At 43.6% G+C, this 19,865-nt stretch overlaps 1 protein-coding gene across 1 annotated transcript in view; it reads right to left on the bottom strand.

Moving 5' to 3' along the window:
- Positions 1-19,865, bottom strand: part of LOC138670302 (ATP-binding cassette sub-family C member 5-like) — a 304,888-nt gene that overhangs the window by 68,259 nt on the left and 216,764 nt on the right. Inside the window, exons 21-24 of the mRNA XM_069757511.1 lie at positions 10,958-11,111; positions 10,523-10,651; positions 9,423-9,609; positions 6,327-6,416 (exon numbers count right to left, since the gene is read on the bottom strand). Coding sequence (XP_069613612.1) covers positions 6,327-6,416; positions 9,423-9,609; positions 10,523-10,651; positions 10,958-11,111 — 560 coding nt within the window. The remainder of the gene's footprint in view (positions 1-6,326; positions 6,417-9,422; positions 9,610-10,522; positions 10,652-10,957; positions 11,112-19,865) is intronic.

Below are 19,865 nucleotides of genomic sequence, written 5' to 3'. Positions count from 1 at the left end.
GCCATCTTGGATCCGGGGACTCCTTCCGGGTCACCGGAGCAACGCGATCTCATTGCGTTGCTCCGGTGGGAGAGCGCAGGGAGCCCCCGTCCCTGCGCGATCCCCCTCTATGCCGCTGTCACTACTGACAGCGGCATCAGAGGGGTTAAATGCCTGCGATCGGCGATAGCGCCGATCGTGGGCATTGCTGCGGGGTGTCAGCTGTCATATACAGCTGACACCCGCACCCGATCACCGCGGCGCTCAGCGCGAGACCGCGGTGATCGATGCGCCGTACTAGTACTGCTGCTGGCACTAATGCAGTGCCGGCAGCGCAGTACTAGTACGGCGCATGGCGCGAAGGGGTTAAAGTGGACTTTAGACAAAACTTTACATAGAGACAAACCCCTCCTCCTCTCCGATTTTTATGATCCTTTCTAAACAGACTGTAACCCTGTAAGTTAACTGCCCAGTCATAGCTTTCATCTAACCATGTCTCGGTTATTCCCACTATAATGTAAAGGTTGGGGGTGTTTTGAGTATGGGCTATATAGGGGGACTCTGGAAATGGGGAAGAATTTTGGGGACCTATCGAGATGGACAGTATTGGAAGTCTCTGTACGGAGAAGGGGCTGTATAGGGGGCTCAAAGTAGAGACAGTGCCATATCGGGGGGCTCAGAGTGAAGACATGATCATGTACGGGGGCTCAGAGTGGAGACGGGACCGTAAAGGGGGGCTCTGTGTGGTGACGAGGCAGTCTGGGGGGTCTCTGGGTAGCGACTGGGGCAGATGGGGCAGTATAGGGGCTGTCTATAAAAAAAGACAGAATGGAGAGGAGGCTCAGTATGGAGTGAGGGGACAGTGTAAAAAGGGGCTTCAACATGGAGTGAAAGCATAGTGGGAGGTCAGCGTAAAGAGGCAACTCAATGTGGAGTGAAAGCATAGTGGGAGATCAGTGTAAAGAATGGGCTCGATATGGAGTGAAGGCATAGTAGGAGGTCAGCATGGGGGAAACAATCTGCAAATCATAGTTCAGAATCGGAAGAAGGTTTGGTTGGTATAACACATAAGGGAGGACGATAGTGGTAGTAGTTCACCAAGGCGTATAGAATAGTTGTCTTATTGTATAAGAGGGGACAGTATGGTGGGAGTATTTTATAGGAAAGGACAGTGCGGACACTGATATAAAAAAGACAGTATTGGGGTCATTTTTTGTGCAGGGAACACAGTGAGGGGAAATTTATTCTGGGGCACAGTGTAGAGCTTATTTGGGGCACAGCATGAGCAGATATTTTTATTCAGGCATTATAATGACGCTATTATTTTAAGGACACTGTGACGAGATGTGGATGTGAAAAGTCATCGTGGAAACAGGACCAGATGAAGAAGAGTAATGTATGGGTACAATACGTTGCCCAATTTCAACCTTTAAACAACCGCTGACCTGCTTTATAAAATGGATTGGCAGTTTTTTAATAACTTGTTTAGACAGTCAGTAACCGCACTTTCATGTGTGCATAAAGATAGGTAACATGATCATCCTGTGTGCATAACAAAAATTGCATTGTTCTCTGCAGCATGTTTATACAAGATGATGTGCCTCAGAGAATGATGATATTGATAGTGTAAAAATTATTTTACCCTACAGAAAAAAACGTTTTGCTCATGCATCAAGTTTTTGACAACCTTTTGACAGAGTTCGATACTTGGGTTCCGAATCGGCAAAGTGGAAATGCACCTTAGGGCTCATTCACATTAGCATATAACATTGCCAAGTGCTACCCAATGTTTTATAGGCTAGCACTCACCCAATGCTATATTATAGTAGCACTTGGTCCAATGCAATACTATGGGAAGCTGCAAATCTGCAGTTTTTTTTTCTCATGCACGAGAAAACAATCACAGCATGCTGCGTGTGCATCCAGTAAATCAGATGCCACTCACCCATTCAAGTCTATGGGTGCGTGTGAAATATCAGACTGCACTCAGATGTCATCCAAGTGTAACCCAATGTACACTGACAAGGACAATGGAAAAGATGGAGAAATTAAGTTCCGATAGAGTTTAAGCTGAGTGACATTGGTATAATCGGCACTATTCCTTACAGAGTATTTAAACTTTTGGGAGATTTTTTAAATGTTTTAGGCTCATTAATTCTGGATAGGTGGGAGATGCAGTCCAGAGACCCCCACCAGTCGCTCCACAGACCATTTTGAAATGCGCAGCTCAGGTGAAAGAAGAGCAGTACAGAGCGGTTACAATAGAAAGTCATAGCCCTGTCTCCTGACCTTCACTCTTCTAAAAGGTCTGTTGGGCAATCGAAGGTGGACCCAGACCTGCGCCAATTAATGGGACTAAAACAAATGATACGTCTGAAAAGTTACGTTTCTGTTTAAATGTTTAACCCCTTCATGACATGTGCCGTACATGTACTGCGCATGTCGTGTCCCTCCCTTTGATGTGGGCTCCAGTGCTGAGCCTAAATCTTTCCCAGCAAATGTCAGCTGTTTTGAACAGCTGACATGTGCCCCTAACAGCCGCATGTGAATCGTGATCCACCCACGGCTGTTAACCCGTTGAATGCCGATGTCAATCTCTGACGGCGGCATTTAATGTGATCGCACTGGAAGCGCGTCAGTAATCCTGCCCATTAACTGAAGATCCAGAAATATTCACGTACTAAAGTGTGGTTTATTCAACGCGGTTGGAAGTACAATGACTTCTTCATCAGGATGTGCCACATACAAATCCACTCTTTCCCATTCATCTATATAATTCTGTCACCTACTGACTGGTGGATCTGCTGCAGTGGATAATCCTACATGCTCTAATAACAGCTCCGTCTGGTGAGTATAATTTAATTGTATTAACCTTGAATATCTCAGATAAGACCCCATTCTGCACTATTTTCTCCAACAGCAATTATTTAATCCTGCCCATTGGCGCCTGTGTCATATGACCACGGGTCACCGATGGCTGGCATGACAACCCGGGGTCTCATGCAACCCCTGACGCTGTCATTGCCGGATTGCCCAGTGGTCGGCACTCATAGCAGAAAAGCTCACTTGCTACACACAGGTGATCTGATCATCGCCTGTGTGTAGCAGAGGCGATCGGACTACTGCAGCTTCTAGTCTCCCATGGCTTTTGAAGCATGCAAAAAGTAAAAAAAAATAGTTTTTAAAAATATTAATAAAATTAAAAATATAAAAGTTCAAATCACCCTTATTTGCCCCATTCAAAATAAAACAATAAAAAAATAAAATACACATATTTGGTATTGCTGCTTTCAGAATTGCCCGATCTATCAAGCTATAAAAAGAATTCATCCAATTAGTAAACGGTGTAGAGAAAAAAAAAGTAAAAACGCCAGAATTACAGTTTTTTGGTCGCCGCAACATTGCATTAAAATGCAATAACGAGCAATTGTAACCACACCAAAACGGTATCATTATGAATGTCAGCTCGGCACGCAAAAAATAACCCCTTATCCAACCCCAGATCATAAAAAATGGAAATTCTACTGGTCTCGGAATATGATGCAATTTTATTATTTTTTTTAACAAAATTTTGATTTTTTTTTTTTCACCATTTAAATAAAAAAACAATCTATACCTGTTTGGTATCTACAAACTCATAATGACTTGGAGAATCTTAATGGCAGTTCAGTTTTAGCATTTGGTGAACATGGTAAAAGAAAAAAAAAAAAACAGTTGTGGAATTGCACTTTTTTTGCAATTTCGCCGCACTTGGAATTTTTTTCCCATTTTCGAGTACGCGATATGGTTAAAACCAATAGTGTAGTTCAAAAGTATAACTCGTCCCGCAAAAAAACAAGCCCTCCTATGGTCATATTGACAGAAAAATAAAAAAGTTGTTCTGGGAAGAAGGGGAGAGAAAAACAGAAACACAAAAACGAAAAAGGGCTGCAACGTGAAGGGGTTAATAACACTGCTGCCTGCATCTAATCAATACTGTGGTTCCTGTATAATCCGTAGTCTAATAATGGCTGGTAACAACCACTCCCAGTTTCTCTTTACCATTGTTAAAGGGAACCTGTCACCTGAATTTGGCGGGACCGGTTTTCGGTCATATGGGCGGAGTTTTCAGGTGTTTGATTCACCCTTTTCTTACCCGCTGGCTGCATGCTGGCCGCAATATTGGATTGACGTTCATTCTCTGTCCTTCGTAGTACACGCCTGCGTTCGAGGTCCGTTTCTCGCTAGCGCAGATCGGGCATCTGCGCTAGCGGGATCGCAAAACGCAATCCCTTTTTGAACATTGCGTTAGCGCATTCCGTTAGCGTATGCGCTAAACGGATTGCACTAACGCCATGTGAACCTAGCCTTACTGAACTACTATCACATGGAAACTGGGAGGTTACAAAAAGTTCATACACACATTGTGTCTCTGATTATTCCCTAGGAAACCAGTAACATCACATTTACGCAATCTGTCAGGAGAGCAATATAACTTTACCTCCACTTTACTCCATGATAGACTTTTATCTCGAAACTATGTCAGCTGAGATTAAACATTTACAGCCTACACCCTTTGGGAAAACAGAATCCCTTCCAAAGAAATGTTGGCTTCTGCAGCTACAGATGGTAAACTCAAATGAGTATTCCTACTGAGGATATTAACTGCTTATCTTCAGGAAAATTCCATTAAGGTACTGTATGATAGATGTAGCCCCACTGTGACACGAATCTTTAGGGTATGTGTCCACGTTCAGGATTGCATCAGGATTTGGTCAGGATTTTACGCAGGTAAAATCCTGACCAAATCTGCACCTGAGGTCACTGGCAGGTCACCTGCGCTGGTCATGCGTTGTTTGAGCATTGTAAGGACATGCTGCGTTCTGAAAAGACGCGCCGCATGTCCGTTTCCGCGGGTCTGCCGCCTGCGTCTTTTAATGCATAGTGGAGACGGGATTTCATGAAATCCCCTCCACTATGCTGTAACATCTGGATGCTGCGTGTTTGACGCTGCGGCTCAACGCAGCGTTTCCTGAACGTGGAAACATACCCTTAGAATAGTTGTCTCTCAACCCGTGTTCCAACAGGCAAGGCATCAACCCACTGTCAGGGAATGAATGTGGTTGTGGGAGTGGTGGTCGCTTATATGCATGGCTCTTCTTAATCACCTCTATTGGAATTATGAAAAAAAGCTAAGCAAATGTGACTAGACAGAGATAAGGACATGCCTGGCCACATTCCCTGCCGGAATACAGAAGCCCACCACTGTTCTTGCGATAGGTGTGGGTTACTGATGGGGTGGGGACCTGCATCTATTAGAAATGTATGACATCCTAAGCATGTATCCTGCTTTAGTGATATTTTCTACCATGCAGATGTATATGCATTGTTAAAAAAAAATCCCCAATCTTTCCTTAGGCAGCTGTATGTGAAATGAAAAGTCTGCAGTCAGTCTGGATGATGTATGCGATGTGCATACTCCTGGGCACAGCCCATCTAGTGGGCTCAGCCTCTCTCCATGTACTTGAATGGACGGCTGCATCACTAGACAGGGTGTGGTGTCGCTCTATAGAAGTGCATGGAGCGAGGCCGCTCCCACCAGACGGGTTCTACCTGGCTGGGAGTGTGCATAACGCATACCTCACCGCCGCTCCCAGGAACTCCGCACAGCGTACAGTGCGTGAGCTCTGGGAATTCATAAGTCTGTAGTCACACAGAGTGACTGTAGGCTTACCAGTTTACACTGACAACCCATTTATTGTAGTCAGTATCTAATCTGCATATTACACGTCTGCTACATCCTTCTCATTGCTCCAATAAATGTTACGATTTCCTTATATTCTTTCAAGGTGACCAGATTCTTCCTGGTGTGATGTTCACCCTTACTTGGGGTCAGCTTCCTATGCACATCCCATATTGTAGAGATGCATTAACACCGTCCTCAAAAAATGGAATGACAACTAGCACTGGCCAGCGTCAGGACAAAATCCTTCATTGCATGCACCACAGTGCTGATTAGTGAACGCTGAGCGTGCGTTCTCACAGTGAAAGGAGGCATTAAAGGGCCAGCGGCCTAAGCTATGTGGTCCCTGGAAACTTGCCCAGTGGCCGAAGGTAATGGCATCGTAGGCCATAAATCAGCCCCTGGCCACAGTTCACCACCCCTGCCTTAGTGCCATGTAGATCATTGTCAGCCAAATTTGTCCCCACCTTTCCTTACCCTCCCTCCCTTAACATGCTGTTTTCGTTCTTGCCTACTGCTTACTATAATTATGGAGACAGTTTTTTGGTAGGATAGCAATCTAAGGTGTCTTTTTTTTAAAAAAAAACAAATAGTCATAAACCTCTAAATAACAAGACAGACTTACCTCAATATAATAATGAATTCTTTCCACTGAAGTAAATCTGGCTTCTGTCTCAGTGACCAAGCGCACAGTAAACTGAAACAGTCCTGTAAGCTGCAATAATAAGGAAGATTTTTAGGTTTCCACTTATTCCATTTGTCTGTAAACACAGGACCCAATTCATCGTTTGTGATTTAATGAAGTCATTTTTCTTTTTTTGCGTTGTCATAGTCGCCTTGTCTTGAGTTCTTTTTTTTTTCTACAACCATTTTTTGCAACTTTTTAGCACCAAAAGTCACAAATCCTTTAAAAAAAGCACAAGAAGGCGCCAAATTGATAAATCCTCCAGAAACCTTACTCCAGGGGAATTCTAAAGTGAGATGCGCCAAAAAAATGCAACATTTGCTTAAAGTCGCATTTTTATGAATCTGTCTAAAACATCTGGATGAGTATAGTTGTCGAGGAAAAATAAAGCAGACTTAAAACAGAAAGAAAACTTTAAAAGTGACACAAACATACAGTGAATAAGGTGAATAAAAAGGAGCAAATTACACCAGAAAACTGGAGAAACAGCATTGATGAATGGGGCTGTAATATCTTAATGGGAATCTGTCAGAAGGTTTTTTCGCTATTTAATCTGAGAACAGCAAAACATAGGGGCAGAGATTCTGATTTCTAGGGATGTGTCACTTATTAGGCTGTGTGTTGTAGTTTCAATACTATCAATGTTTTGTAAGCAAGAGATTATCATTGCCTGACTAGGTCTCATGTTTAGTCTAGTCCAGCCAATCTGTGTAACCCCGCCCAAACAGTGATTGTCAGCTCCCTGACAATGTACAGTGTGCACAGGAAGCTGCCAATCAAGGTGGGATTACATCGGTGTCAAACATGATGCCCCTTGTTATGAATAGGTAATTCAGAACCACAATGGACCTTGAAGTTCAGAGCACACAAGTGACCTGACAAAAACCACAAAACATAGGACGAGCTCTGAGACGTGGAAACTCTGCTGACCGCAACCCCCAAAACCTATCAAACCACACTAGAGGTAGCCGTGGATTGCGCCTAACGCTCCCTATGCAACTCGGCACAGCCTGAGAAACTAGCTAGTCCTGAAGATAGAAAAATAAGCCTACCTTGCCTCAGAGAAATTCCCCAAAGGAAAAGGCAGCCCCCCACATATAATGACTGTGAGTTAAGATGAAAATACAAACACAGAGATTAAATAGATTTAGCAAAGTGAGGCCTGACTTACTGAATAGACCGAGGATAGGAAAGATAGCTTTGCGGTCAACACAAAAACCTACAAACAACCACGCAAAGGGGCAAAAAGACCCTCCACACCGACTAACGGTACGGAGGTGCTCCCTCTACGTCTCAGAGCTTCCAGCAAGCAAGCAAAACCAAAAAAGCAAGCTGGACAGAAAATATAGCAACAAAGTAACACAAGCAGAACTTAGCTTATGCTGAGCAGACTGGCCACAGGAACGATCCAGGAGGAAGCAAGACCAATACTAGAACATTGACTGGAGGCCAGGATCCAAGCACTAGGTGGAGTTAAATAGAGCAGCACCTAACGACTTAACCTCATCACCACTCGTGACCACAGGAGGGAGCTTGATCACAGAATTCACAACAGCCCCTACATCCTGTAGCTCTCATATTACTTAGCAAAATTCTGCTGACAGAAAAGCGAACCTGTCACTAGGTTTGGCCGATACGAGTTACAGCCATTGCCTTTCAGGGCTTATCTACAGTATTCTATAATGCTGTAGATAAGCCCCCGATCCAACCTTCAAGAGACGAAAAATATCTTTTATTATACTCACCTGCAGGGCGGTCCAGTCCAAAGGATGCCGCCCTCCTGCTGGCTTCATGCCTTGTTGAGGGCAGAGCAAAGTACTGCAGTGCGAATCCACCGGGAAAGATCAGAGAGGCCCAGCGCCTGCACACTGCAGTACTTTGCTCTGACCACAACAGGGCAGATAAGTATGCGCAGGAGCACAATGCTGCGGAGCCATGAAGCAAGCAGGAGGGTTGCATCGCAAGAAAATGGGAAGCACCGGAACAGGACCGGCGACACCCATCGGACCGGACCGCCCCACAGGTGAGTATAGTAAAAGTTATTTTTCTTCTCTTGCAGTGTAAGGAGGTGGAACACAAGAAGAGTCCGGGGGCGGTTACCTTCTCTGCTCCGTGCCTGGAACCATTGAGTTGTGCTACAGGTTCCCCGGGAGGCAGACTCAAAGACTGGAAAGCCGGGCAGAGAACGGGAAAGGCGCGCGCGCAAGTGGCACAGCAGCGGGTGCATCGGTCAGGGCAGGACGCAGCTGCACTCCAGGGAGGAGAGAAGGCTCACGGTCAGAGGACAAATGGAGGGAGATTGCCCAGAAAGACTGCATCTTGTGAGTACATGAGAGGGGCGCCTTGACACCCGTGCAGAGACAGTGGCCAGTGCAGAGACAGTGGCCCGTGCAGAGACTGTAACCCCTGGTACCCACTGTAACAGTGCAGAGCCCCTGATTCCTGTTAAGAGACTTAATAATAGACTGAGCATTGTTCTCCCGGGATAGGCTGTGCTGTTAAAGCTAAAGACTCAGAGCCGAGGGGACCCCGTTTGCCTAGCATCCCCTCTGTCTATCACATTAACTCCCGAAACCCCCCCAGGCTGCGGGTTCCTAGAGACTACACAGCTCACGGATAACAGAGGGATGACAAGTGCCGTTGTTTCTCGGCGCCCACATTGGAGAAGACGACCCTTCAAGCAAGTCCTCATCAGACTGATAAGTGTTCTTTTTCTCAAGAAATCTTGCTTAATTCTGTTACACTGTTTGACTCCCATATTTTGCACCGTTATCTTTTCAGTTTATATTCTACTGTTCTCTCCCTGCGAGGAGAATATTGTCCCTGTTAATAAATCCTCCTCAACAGTTGGTCTGTCTGTTCCGTGGTGACATGCTCAACCCTGCACTCTATTACAGCAGGTCGAGTTGGGGGCTTATATACAGAATTATAGAATGCTGTAGATAAGCCCTGAAAGGTGATGGCCGTACCTTAGATTGGCCAAACCTGGTGACAGGTTCCCTTTAAATAGATGTTGAACATTATAGTATCATGTACCTGTACTGCGTAAGACATGGCAAGGCCAGCATAGGCCACGTCTATTTGTCCATGCATGAACACCACGCACAAAGCAGTCAATGTCATGACAGCCAAGCTAATCAGATCTAGGCGCACTGCCAACCAACGAACTGCACAGCTGAAGAGGAAATATGGCACTTGGTTGACATCTAAAAGTTTCTGATATCTGGAAAAAACAAAGATATATATATATATATATATATATATAAACATGAAAATATTAGCTAGTAAAAGTATCACATTTTATACAGTACATGAACATTCTCAAAAGGAGCTATAAGTCAAATATATATTCAATTTCTAATTCAAAACTCGCGTAGGCCATGTTTTTTAATATAAAGAACTAGCTGCCTGTGGATTGCGTGGCCTACTAATGCAGAAAAATCCAATGCAGAAAAATCTTAAACTTTACTAAACAGTATTCTCCAGTAGAAGAAAAAAAATAGAAATGTCATTAGAAATTCTTAAATATTTTTATGTAGCCAGCCTCACTTCTTTTTTCTAAGACTACATTCACATTGCGTTTTTGCAGTACATTTGGGTGATTCCATCTGAATACCCCAATGGGGCTATAGACTTCAATGACACTCCATCTCTGTTTTTTCTTTCTGAACATGTCAATCTGCTCAGATGGAAACCTATTCTAGAATGGTAATAGCAGAGGTGCTTATCAGCATGTGCAGTAGGCTCCCTGCTGCTGTGACCTGGAGATAGCTCCCCAATACATAGTATAGGATATAGAACAAATCTGAAAGATGGTGATTCTGCGAATGATAGCAAGAAATAAATTATAGCAATGAATAGGACAATTGCAGAAAATTCTGTATCAAATCTCCTGCTTGTGATTGATTAGTTCTCACTGTATTGTCATGGGATCCATCCTACTAAACACTTAATTAATCTCTATACTAGGAAGTAAGATTAATTAATAGTTGATCAAAACAAGTTTCAATATGTTCTGGCTTTTGTAGTAGGTTATTCATGAGAACATAGGATTTGGCTAACATAGGAGCAGGTTAGCCAAATTATTATACTTTGGAGATAGCTGTCATTTTAGAATATTATAAAGGAGGACTTACTTAGTAAGACATTCATTGGTCTTATTATAGGCTTGTATGGTTGTGATTCCTTGTAAAGTCGACGTGATATGAGATATGAATGGAGATTGAGTTATATTATCCAGGCGCTTTAACTCACGAATTAGCACTCTGTAAATATGATTGACGAAAAAGAAAAAGGTAAGCTAACTGACAATGAGCATACATTCAATACAACTAATTCACACAAAAAAGAAAACAGACTATAATACTTTAAACGCAAAATGTAGTTCATCCACCAACAACAGTGATTGCGGGAAAACCCCTCCATAATCAGCAGAGCTCTGTAAATTACCATTTAACTCTGAATATATTGTTAACAGTTACTGAAAAAAACTTGATCAATGCTGGATTATACAGACAAAAGAGTCATCATAAGTAGATTAATTTGCTGGAACACAAGTCCTCAGCACTTACCGGGAAGCTCTGTTCACTAAGTAGAAGACAGCACTCAGTGGTACCACAGCTATAAGAAACCAGGGAAACACTAAGCTAATGATACCGAGGCAGAAGAAGACGAGGATCATATTCTGCATGAGTTGTTCCATTTGGTTTGGAAGGCGTATGTCAACTGTAATAGCATCAGAAAAAAGGGATTAAATAAAAAATGTAACTTCTAAAGTATAACTTGACTTAAAGGAGTGTAACAAAATCAGACTAAGCCACATAGCTTATGTTCTTGGAGCTACCTTAACCCCAATACCTCCACAATAAAAACAAACAAACACTACAACACTTATTTGGGCTAAATGAGTTGTCCACAGCTTTATTAGCACAAATCCATACAAAATAAAACTCTATCCATGCCCCTTTAATCTAAATTGTGTCCTGTTCTTCTTAAAATGACTGAAAGCCAACCACTGTTGTACAGCAGGCCTTGCGAATAGCACATGACTGGGCGTGGAAGAGATCCGCCACGCTGTGACAGCATCTCATACTTCTAAATTGAGAAACAGCTTTAATAATAGCAAAAATATTCAAAATAAACAACAACATTTAGCAGAGGTAGGGTGGGTGCATTTCATCATCTGTAAGGTAAGATGTCAGATTGACCAATGCTCCTCAGTACCCCTTCTTTATCAAAGACCCACCACACTAGTGCCCTGAGGGGCAGCCCCGATACTTCTTCCTACACTTTCTATTAACTCTAAGCAAACTCTCTTGCAGTCCTAGGTACTATCCTTAACTAGTTCAGGTCCTGATAGATTAGGATTAACGTTTCCTTACTCTACGATGTAAAATCCTTGGTATAGTGTTAGGCTACAAAGACGCATCAGTGTTGGGTAAAACCTGAAATCAGATTAAGTTTATTGCAGCTCACCAAATATAGATGAGATATCTCTGAGAACATTGCTTGTTCACAGACTTTGATCTCTATACAAGTACAACAGGTGGACACATTTAGTGCGATACTCTGTGGTCACAGAAATATTTCACCATGCAAGTTGGGCTTTAGAAACCCTTTGTCACATTGGACAAATGACCACATGTATTGAAAACACCTGTCTGAATGTAACCCCTTTAAGGACAACGCTTATTATAATTGGTCTGACAAGTGGTTGATCATAAAATGGTATAAATAAGCACTATGGTCAGGGATATACACAGAAATCATCGTGCTCCAAAACAAAACTTGACAAATGTGTTAATTTTGTATTAAATTAATGGTCACTATAATTATATAGCAGAGTTGTATTAGGGGATTTCTATAACCCAGTGTGCCAGTAAAGATCCATAGGGAACTGCATTATCAGAAGGAATACACCATGTTGAGGAATTTAGCATAGGCTTAAAGGTTAGGCAATTTTCAAGTTGAAAACAGGACTTATACATAATGGGCCCAATTCATCAAAACTTTCATGCTAGATTTCTGGTGTTTAAGCTTTGAAAAGTTGCAAAATGTAGGCGCAACTCAGAGTTGTGTCAAAACTTTGCGACTTTTGGAATCCTCACAACAGTTTCTCCCGCCTCTGCCAAAATGGGAGGAGTTAGGGTGGGACGGGGCATAATTACACAGCCTTTCTAATTTATGAGGAGGTGGTACTCAAATCTTGTGAATTTATACACAAATTGATTAACTGAATGTAAACTTTAATAATCTGACTACTGAGTGGTCTGTTGTGATGGCTGCAGGAAAATGCTGGGGCTCTATCAAAAAGCAAGATAATAATCAGTTCAGCACCTAGTCCCCTCTCACCTAGCGCTCCCAATAATTGGTGTAGTCTACCTCTATGGTGGGTACACCACAGATTAGTGTTTTTTACATTTCATTTTAGTTCTATGAAAAATTGGACCTCATGCAGCCAACCGTAACCAGAGTTAGAGAGCCTTATCAAATGCTAGAAGTCCCACCAAGATGGACTGTATAAAAATGACTGTCAGCAATGACTCCTCCTGCTGTGCTGCCATGGGTGTCCAAGAAGCCTACAACACCTACAAGGCACTTATAGGGTTGCACAAATAAATAAGAACATGGAATTATTCTACATTTCAGATCCTTATGGCTGCTATACCATTTCCTCTTTGTGGAACATCAATTATTCTTAGCTATGGATAATATTCCGCTAGTGATGAGCGAGTGCATTCATTACTATTCGCAAGGATAGTACAGTATTCAGCTTACTCGTTACATTGTGAGTAATTATGTACTCGCCTCGCTATTTTTGGATGTCCTACTCTGCCGTTTTGGCGCCTCCTTTGCAGCCACTAAACATGCTGGGCTTCTTGGCCGCCCAGCATCATAGGGTCTATTGAAGCCCTGCCGCCGCCATTTTGCACACATTGCATCCGAAGCCTGCATTATATAAGCATAGGGTGAGATGGCTCAGCTGCTAGGGAAAGTCTTTAGGCCTGTTGATAACATAAAAGCCCTTTTCAGAGCCACCTGCAGTGTATACTAGGTCAGAGTAGAGTAGAGAGAGAGAGATACTCGAGCAGGGACAGTTTAAAGGAGCCGGTCACTAGCTCCATAATACCACCAAAAAAAAGACACACAACAAAGTCAGAGTACAGGGAGGGAGAGATTGTGTATTAGGTAGGGAGAGGTTAAAGTGGTCTTCCAGTGTCCATCTTAAAACAGCTCTTGTTAGAGGCAAAGTAATATTTTTCCAGCACACAGATTGCTAGCATTTAGTGCTGCCTATTTTTTAAAGCACCAGTCTATTTTCTCCGTTGTTTTGGGGGTCAGAGCCTGCCTTCTGCTGTTGACATTAGTCCACTTAAACTTCTGTCAGGGTTTCTGCCTCTTCATATTCCACTTCCTCTCTCACATCCTCCTGTTCCTTATCCTCTGCTGAAGTACCCTCCCCATCACTGCCAAGCTGGGACCTGTGCAGCAGCGCATTGGCAACACGCTCTGCTGATCTGCTGAAGCTGATTTGTTTAAGTTATAAACCACACACTGTAGCAAAGCTTTAAAACAACAGAACGATCAGTGGCTCTCCCTCCTGCACCTCCAACCTGGTCTGGTCTTCTGCGATAATGGACATAACCTGGTGGCGGCTTTAAAGGTTGGCAAGCCGGTACACGTGCCATGCATGGCTCGCGTGCTGAGCCTAGTTGTTCAGAAATTTCTGAAAAGCTACCCTGCCTTGCCATACCTACTTGAGAAGGTGTGCTGTATTAGTACCATTTCCTCCTTTCCTCTACCGCTTTTGCCAAGTTATCGACTCATTTGCAACCTACCCACGCGGTGGAACGCAACCTATCATATGTTGGATTAGTGATCAGAAGAGAGCAGTAGCTGAATACCAGCTTCAAGATGCCCGTCAAACTGAGAGTCAGCCACCACACATAGCAACTGTCGAGTGCGTGTGGATCACTGACATTTGTGAGGTTTTTGAGAACTTTGAGTACTGCACCAAGCTCGTGAGCATTGATCATGCTATTATCAGCGTAACCATCCCGCTGCTGTGTCTTTCGAAACAATCACTGCATAATCTCAAAGAGGAAGCTCTGAGTGCCCAGCATGTTGGTATGGAGCCAGATTTCACAATGGTGATACTACCCAGCCCAGCCGATATTCTGAGGCAATGGGTGATGAGAAGGGAGAGGACTTGTTTTTCTGTGCTACTGAGGGGACTCCTAATGCTACAGTGGGCACACCCAACCAAAGTTTCATGTCTGGGCAGCCTGGATGGGCTGGAGAGGAGGAGGAGGTGGAGGAGGAGGTGAGTCAGCATGAGGAGAGGATGGGTACTGTTCCTAATGTTTGGGACACAGAACATTTGCCTTTTTGCAGCTTGGATCACATGGCACAGTTCATGTATAAGTATCTGTGGCAAGACCCTCATGTGATACACATTTTAGCCAACAACCAATACTGGTTGGCCACTTTTCTCGATCCACGGTACAAGGATAAATTTCCTTCTCTCCTTTTGGAGTCACCAAAGAGTTTTACAATGGAATCGTTCAAGAGGGCTGTTGTAGATCAGTTGATGAAAACATCACTGTCAGACAATGCTGGTGGCAGAGGTAGCAGCTGTTTTCAACACCAAGGGATAATGGGGAGAGACACGAACACCACTTCCAACAGAGGTGGGGAGAAAATGTGCACAACAACAAGGGCTATCTGTGCCTGTGACAATTCCAAGAAGGGAGAAGTTGCAGAAAATAGTCAAGTGATACTTAAGTGACCATACATGCATCCTTTCTGATGCTTCAGTTCCCTTTAAGTATTGGGTGTCCAAGCTGAACACTTGGCCTGTCCTATCCTTACACGCCTTGGAGGTTCTGGCCTGTCTAGCTGCTAGTGTAATGTCAGAGCGTGTTTTCAGTTTTGCTGGGTCAATCATCACTGATAGGCGCACACACCTCTCCACAGAAAATGCAGACACTTTAACCCCTTAAGCACCAAGGGTGGTTTGCACGTTAATGACCGGGCCAATTTTTACAATTCTGACCACTGTCCTTTTATGAGGTTATAACTCTGGAACGCTTCAATGGATCTTGGCGATTCTGACATAGTTTTCTCGTGACATATTGTACTTCATGATAGTGGTAAAATGTCTTAGATATAACGTGCGTTTATTTGTGAAAAAAACAGAAATTTTGCAAAAATTTTGAAAATTTTGCAATTTTCCAACTTTGAATTTTTATGCCCTTAAATCACAGAGATATGTCACACAAAATAATTAATAAGTAACATTTCCCATATGTCTTCTTCACATCAGCACAATTTTGGAACCAAAATTTTTCTTGTTAGGGAGTTATCAGAGTTAAAAGTTGACCAGCAATTTCTCATTTTTATAACACCAATATTTTTTAGGGACCACATCACATTTGAAGTCATTTTGAGGGGTCTATGTGATAGAAAATAACCAAGTGTGACACCATTCTAAAAACTGCACCCCTCAAGGTACTCAAAACCACATTCAAGAAGTTTATTAACCCTTCAGGTGTTTCACAGGAATTTTTAGAATGTTTAAAAAAAAATGAAGATTTTACTTTTTTTCACAAAAAATTTACTTCAGCTCCAATTTGTTTTATTTTACCAAGGGTAACAGGAGAAAATGGACCCCAATAGTTTTTCTGAGTATGCTGATACCCCATATGTGGGGGTAAACCACTGTTTGGGTGCAATGCAGAGCTCGGAAGGGAAGGAGCGCCATTTGACTTTTCAATGCAAAATTGACTGGAATTGAGATGGGATGCCATGTTGCGTTTGGAGAGCCCCTGATGTGCCTAAACATTGAAACCCCCCACAAGTGACACCATTTTGGAAAGTAGACCCCCTAAGGAACTTATCTAGATGTGTGGTGAGCACTTTGACCCACCATGTGCTTCACAGAAGTTTATAATACAGAGCTATCAAAATAAAAAATCATATTTTTTCACAAATATGAGCTTTTCGCCCACAATTTTTTATTTTCCCAAGGGTAAGAGAAGAAATTGGGCCCCAAAAGTTGTTGTGCCATTTGTTCTGAGTATGCTGATACCCCATATGTGAGGGTAAACCACTGTGTGGGCGCATGGCAGAGCTCGGAAGGGAAGGAGCGCCATTTAACTTTTCAATGCAAAATTGACTGGAATTGAGATGGGACACCATGTCACGTTTGGAGAGCCCCTGATGTGCCTAAACATTGAAACCCCCACAAGTGACCCCGTATTGGAAACTAGGCACCCCAGTGAACTTTTCTAGATGTGTTGAGAGAACTTTGAACACCCAAGTGTTTCACTACAGTTTATAACGCAGAGCCGTGAAAATAAAAAATCATTTTTATTCCACAAAAAATATTTTTTAGCCCCTGTTTTGTATTTTTCCAAGGGTAACAGGAGAAATTGGACCCCAATAGTTGTTGTCCAATTTGTCCTGAGTACACTGATACCCCATATGTGGGGGGGGGGAACCACTGTTTGGGTGCATGGCAGAGCTCGGAAGGGAAGGAGCGCCATTTGGAATGCAGACTTAGATGGATTGGTCTGCAGGCGTCACGTTGCATTTGCAGAGCCCCTAATGCACCTAAACAGTAGAAATCCCCCACAAGTGACCCTATATTGGAAACTAGACCCCTCAAGGAACTTATCTAGATGTCATGTGAGAACTTTGAACCCCCAAGTGTTTCACTACAGTTTATAATGAAGTCGTGAAAATAAAAATACATTTTTTTCCCACAAAAATGTTTTTTTAGCCCCCCAAATTTTTATTTTCCCAAGGGTAACAAGAGAAATTGGACCACAATAGTTGTTGTCCAATTTGTCCTGAGTATGCTGATACCCCATATTTTGGGGTAAAGCCCTGTTTTGGCGCACGGGAGAGCTCGGAAGGGAAGGAGCACTGTTTTACTTTTTTAACGCAGAATTGGCTGGAATTGAGATCGGACGCCATGTCGCGTTTGGAGAGCCCTGATGTGCCTAAACAGTGGAAACGCCCAATTCTAACTGAAACCCTGTCCCAAACACACCTGTAACCCTAATCCCACCCATAACCCTAACCACACCCCTAACCCTGACACACCCCTAACCCTAATCCCAACCGTAAATGTAATCCTAACCCTAACTTTAGCCCCAACCCTAACTTTAGCCCCAACCCTAACCCTAACTTTAGCCCCAACCCTAACCCTAACTTTAGCCCCAACCCTAACCCTAACTTTAGCCCCAGCCCTAACCCAAACTTTAGCCCCAGCCCTAACTTTAGCCCCAACCTTAACTGTAGCCCTAACCCTAACTGTAACCCTAACCCCATGTTATGATACGGTGGTCTAGGAGCAACATGGAACAAGCTCTGAAGGAAGTGGTAACTGTACTGACCGCAGTCCCTAAGCTCAACACAACACTAGAAGTAGCCGTGGAATGCTCCTAACTCTCCCTAGGCATCTCGTCACAGCCTAAGAGCTAACTACCCCTAAAGAAAGAAGCAGGAAAGCTATCTTGCCTAAGAGAAAATCCCCAAAGGATAGATTAGCCCTCCACAAATAATGACTGTGAGTGGAGAGGGAAAAGACATACACAGAATGAAACCAGGATTAGCACAGGAGGCCAGTCTAGCTAAATAGATAGGACAGGATGGAATACTGTGCGGTCGGTATAAAACACTACAAAAATCCACGCAGAGTTTACAAAAAATCTCCACACCTGACTAAAGGTGTGGAGGGCAAATCTGCCTCCCAGAGCTTCCAGCAAGACAGAATTAATTCACACTGATAAGCTGGACAAACATAGAAAGCACTGAATGGATAAGTCCACAATCTATGGACAGAAAAGAGCAAGCAAAAACTTAGCTTAGCTGAACTGGTCAGGATAACAGGGAACTCCAAAGAGATGTGAATCCAACAAGGAACCATTTACAAGTGGCACTGGCTGAAGAAAGAGCCAGGCTTAAATAACCGAGCAGAAGAGACGATAAGTGGAGGCAGCTGATGACAGCTAACTCCAAGGAGCAGCCATACCACTAGAAACCACAAGAGGGAGCCCAAGAGCAGAACTCACAAAAGTGCCACTTACAACCACCGGAGGGAGCCCAAGAGCGGAATTCACAACACCCCAACCCTAGCCCTAACTCTAGCTCTAACCCCAGCCCTAACCCTAGCCCCAACCCTAACCCTAACCCTAGCCTTAGCAGTAGCCCTAACCCTAGCCCTAACCCTAGCTCTAATGGGAAAATGGAAATAAATAAAAAAAATTAAATTTTTTATATTTCCCTAACTAAGGGGATGATGGAAGGGGGTTTGATTTATTTTTAGAGCGGATTTTTATGATTGGCAGCCATCACACACTAAAAGACGCTTTTTATTGCAAAAAATATTTTTTGCGTTGCCACATTTTGAGACCTATAATTTTGCCATATTTTGGTCCACATAGTCATGTGAGGTTTTTTTTTTTTTGTGGGACGAGTTGACGTTTTTATTCGTACCATTTTTGGGCATGTGACATTTTTTGATCGCTTTTTATTCCGATTTTTGTGAGGCAGAATGACCAAAAACTAGCTATTCATGAATTTCTTTTGGGGGGTGGCGTTTATACCGTTCCACGTTTGGTAAAATGGATAAAGCAGTTTTATTCTTCGGGTCAGTACGATTACAGCGATACCTCATTTAGATTATGTTTTTGGAGCGCCCCCAGACACACGGCCACAGGTTACTCGGTACCGGTCCTTTCTGTCTCAGTTCTGGGGTTGTCACGGTGGCTGGACCCAGTCCGTGACCTTGCTAAGGGGCGTCCAATAAAAGGTGATAGGAGTCTGTCAAGGTTTTGTGACGCCACCTGTGGTGTTCGGTCAGGGTGACCGACGCTGCTGTGGGGTCCGCTGGGGTGATGGAATGGCAGCTAGATGGTATACCTTCCCACAGGTGAAGTATGTCCCCAGGGCTTCCCAGTAGGGTGGATGGAGATAATGTGAGGTGCAAACAATAACGAAGATACAGGGTTGCAGTCTCTTTACCTCTTTACTGAAGACTTCAGGATCCTCAATCCATGGCTAGGACGCACCCATATGACGGGAAGGCTCGGAGCTCTTCCGGGACCGTAGAGACGCCCCTCTCCACGCGTTGCCCCCTATGTCTGCGTAGGAAATTTAAGGTAGACAGCCAACCTATAATTAACTGTCCTGCGGAGTTTGAAGTAAGGCATAGAGTCAGTTACTTCCTCAGTGTTCCGGCCACCGGCTACGCGCCTCAGTAGGATGTTGCCGTTCTCGGGGCACGACTCCTACTGGTTCTCCTTTGTGCTTGATCTCGTTTCTCACTGTTCCACAATATCTTTCGCTTCGTGTCTCTTTCTTAGGATATCGCCGCAAGGTAGTGCAGGCGCGGTTCCGTAACGTTCTGTTCTGTTCGCTAGGTACCTGCCAGGTTCCCACGCCTGACAGGCACCCCCCTGAATCTTCTTC

The sequence above is a fragment of the Ranitomeya imitator genome, chromosome 3 (assembly GCF_032444005.1).
Source record: "Ranitomeya imitator isolate aRanImi1 chromosome 3, aRanImi1.pri, whole genome shotgun sequence".
NCBI lineage: Eukaryota > Metazoa > Chordata > Amphibia > Anura > Dendrobatidae > Ranitomeya > Ranitomeya imitator.
The sequence above is the reverse complement of the archived record's forward strand: the minus strand, read 5'-3'. Positions and strand labels throughout refer to the sequence as shown.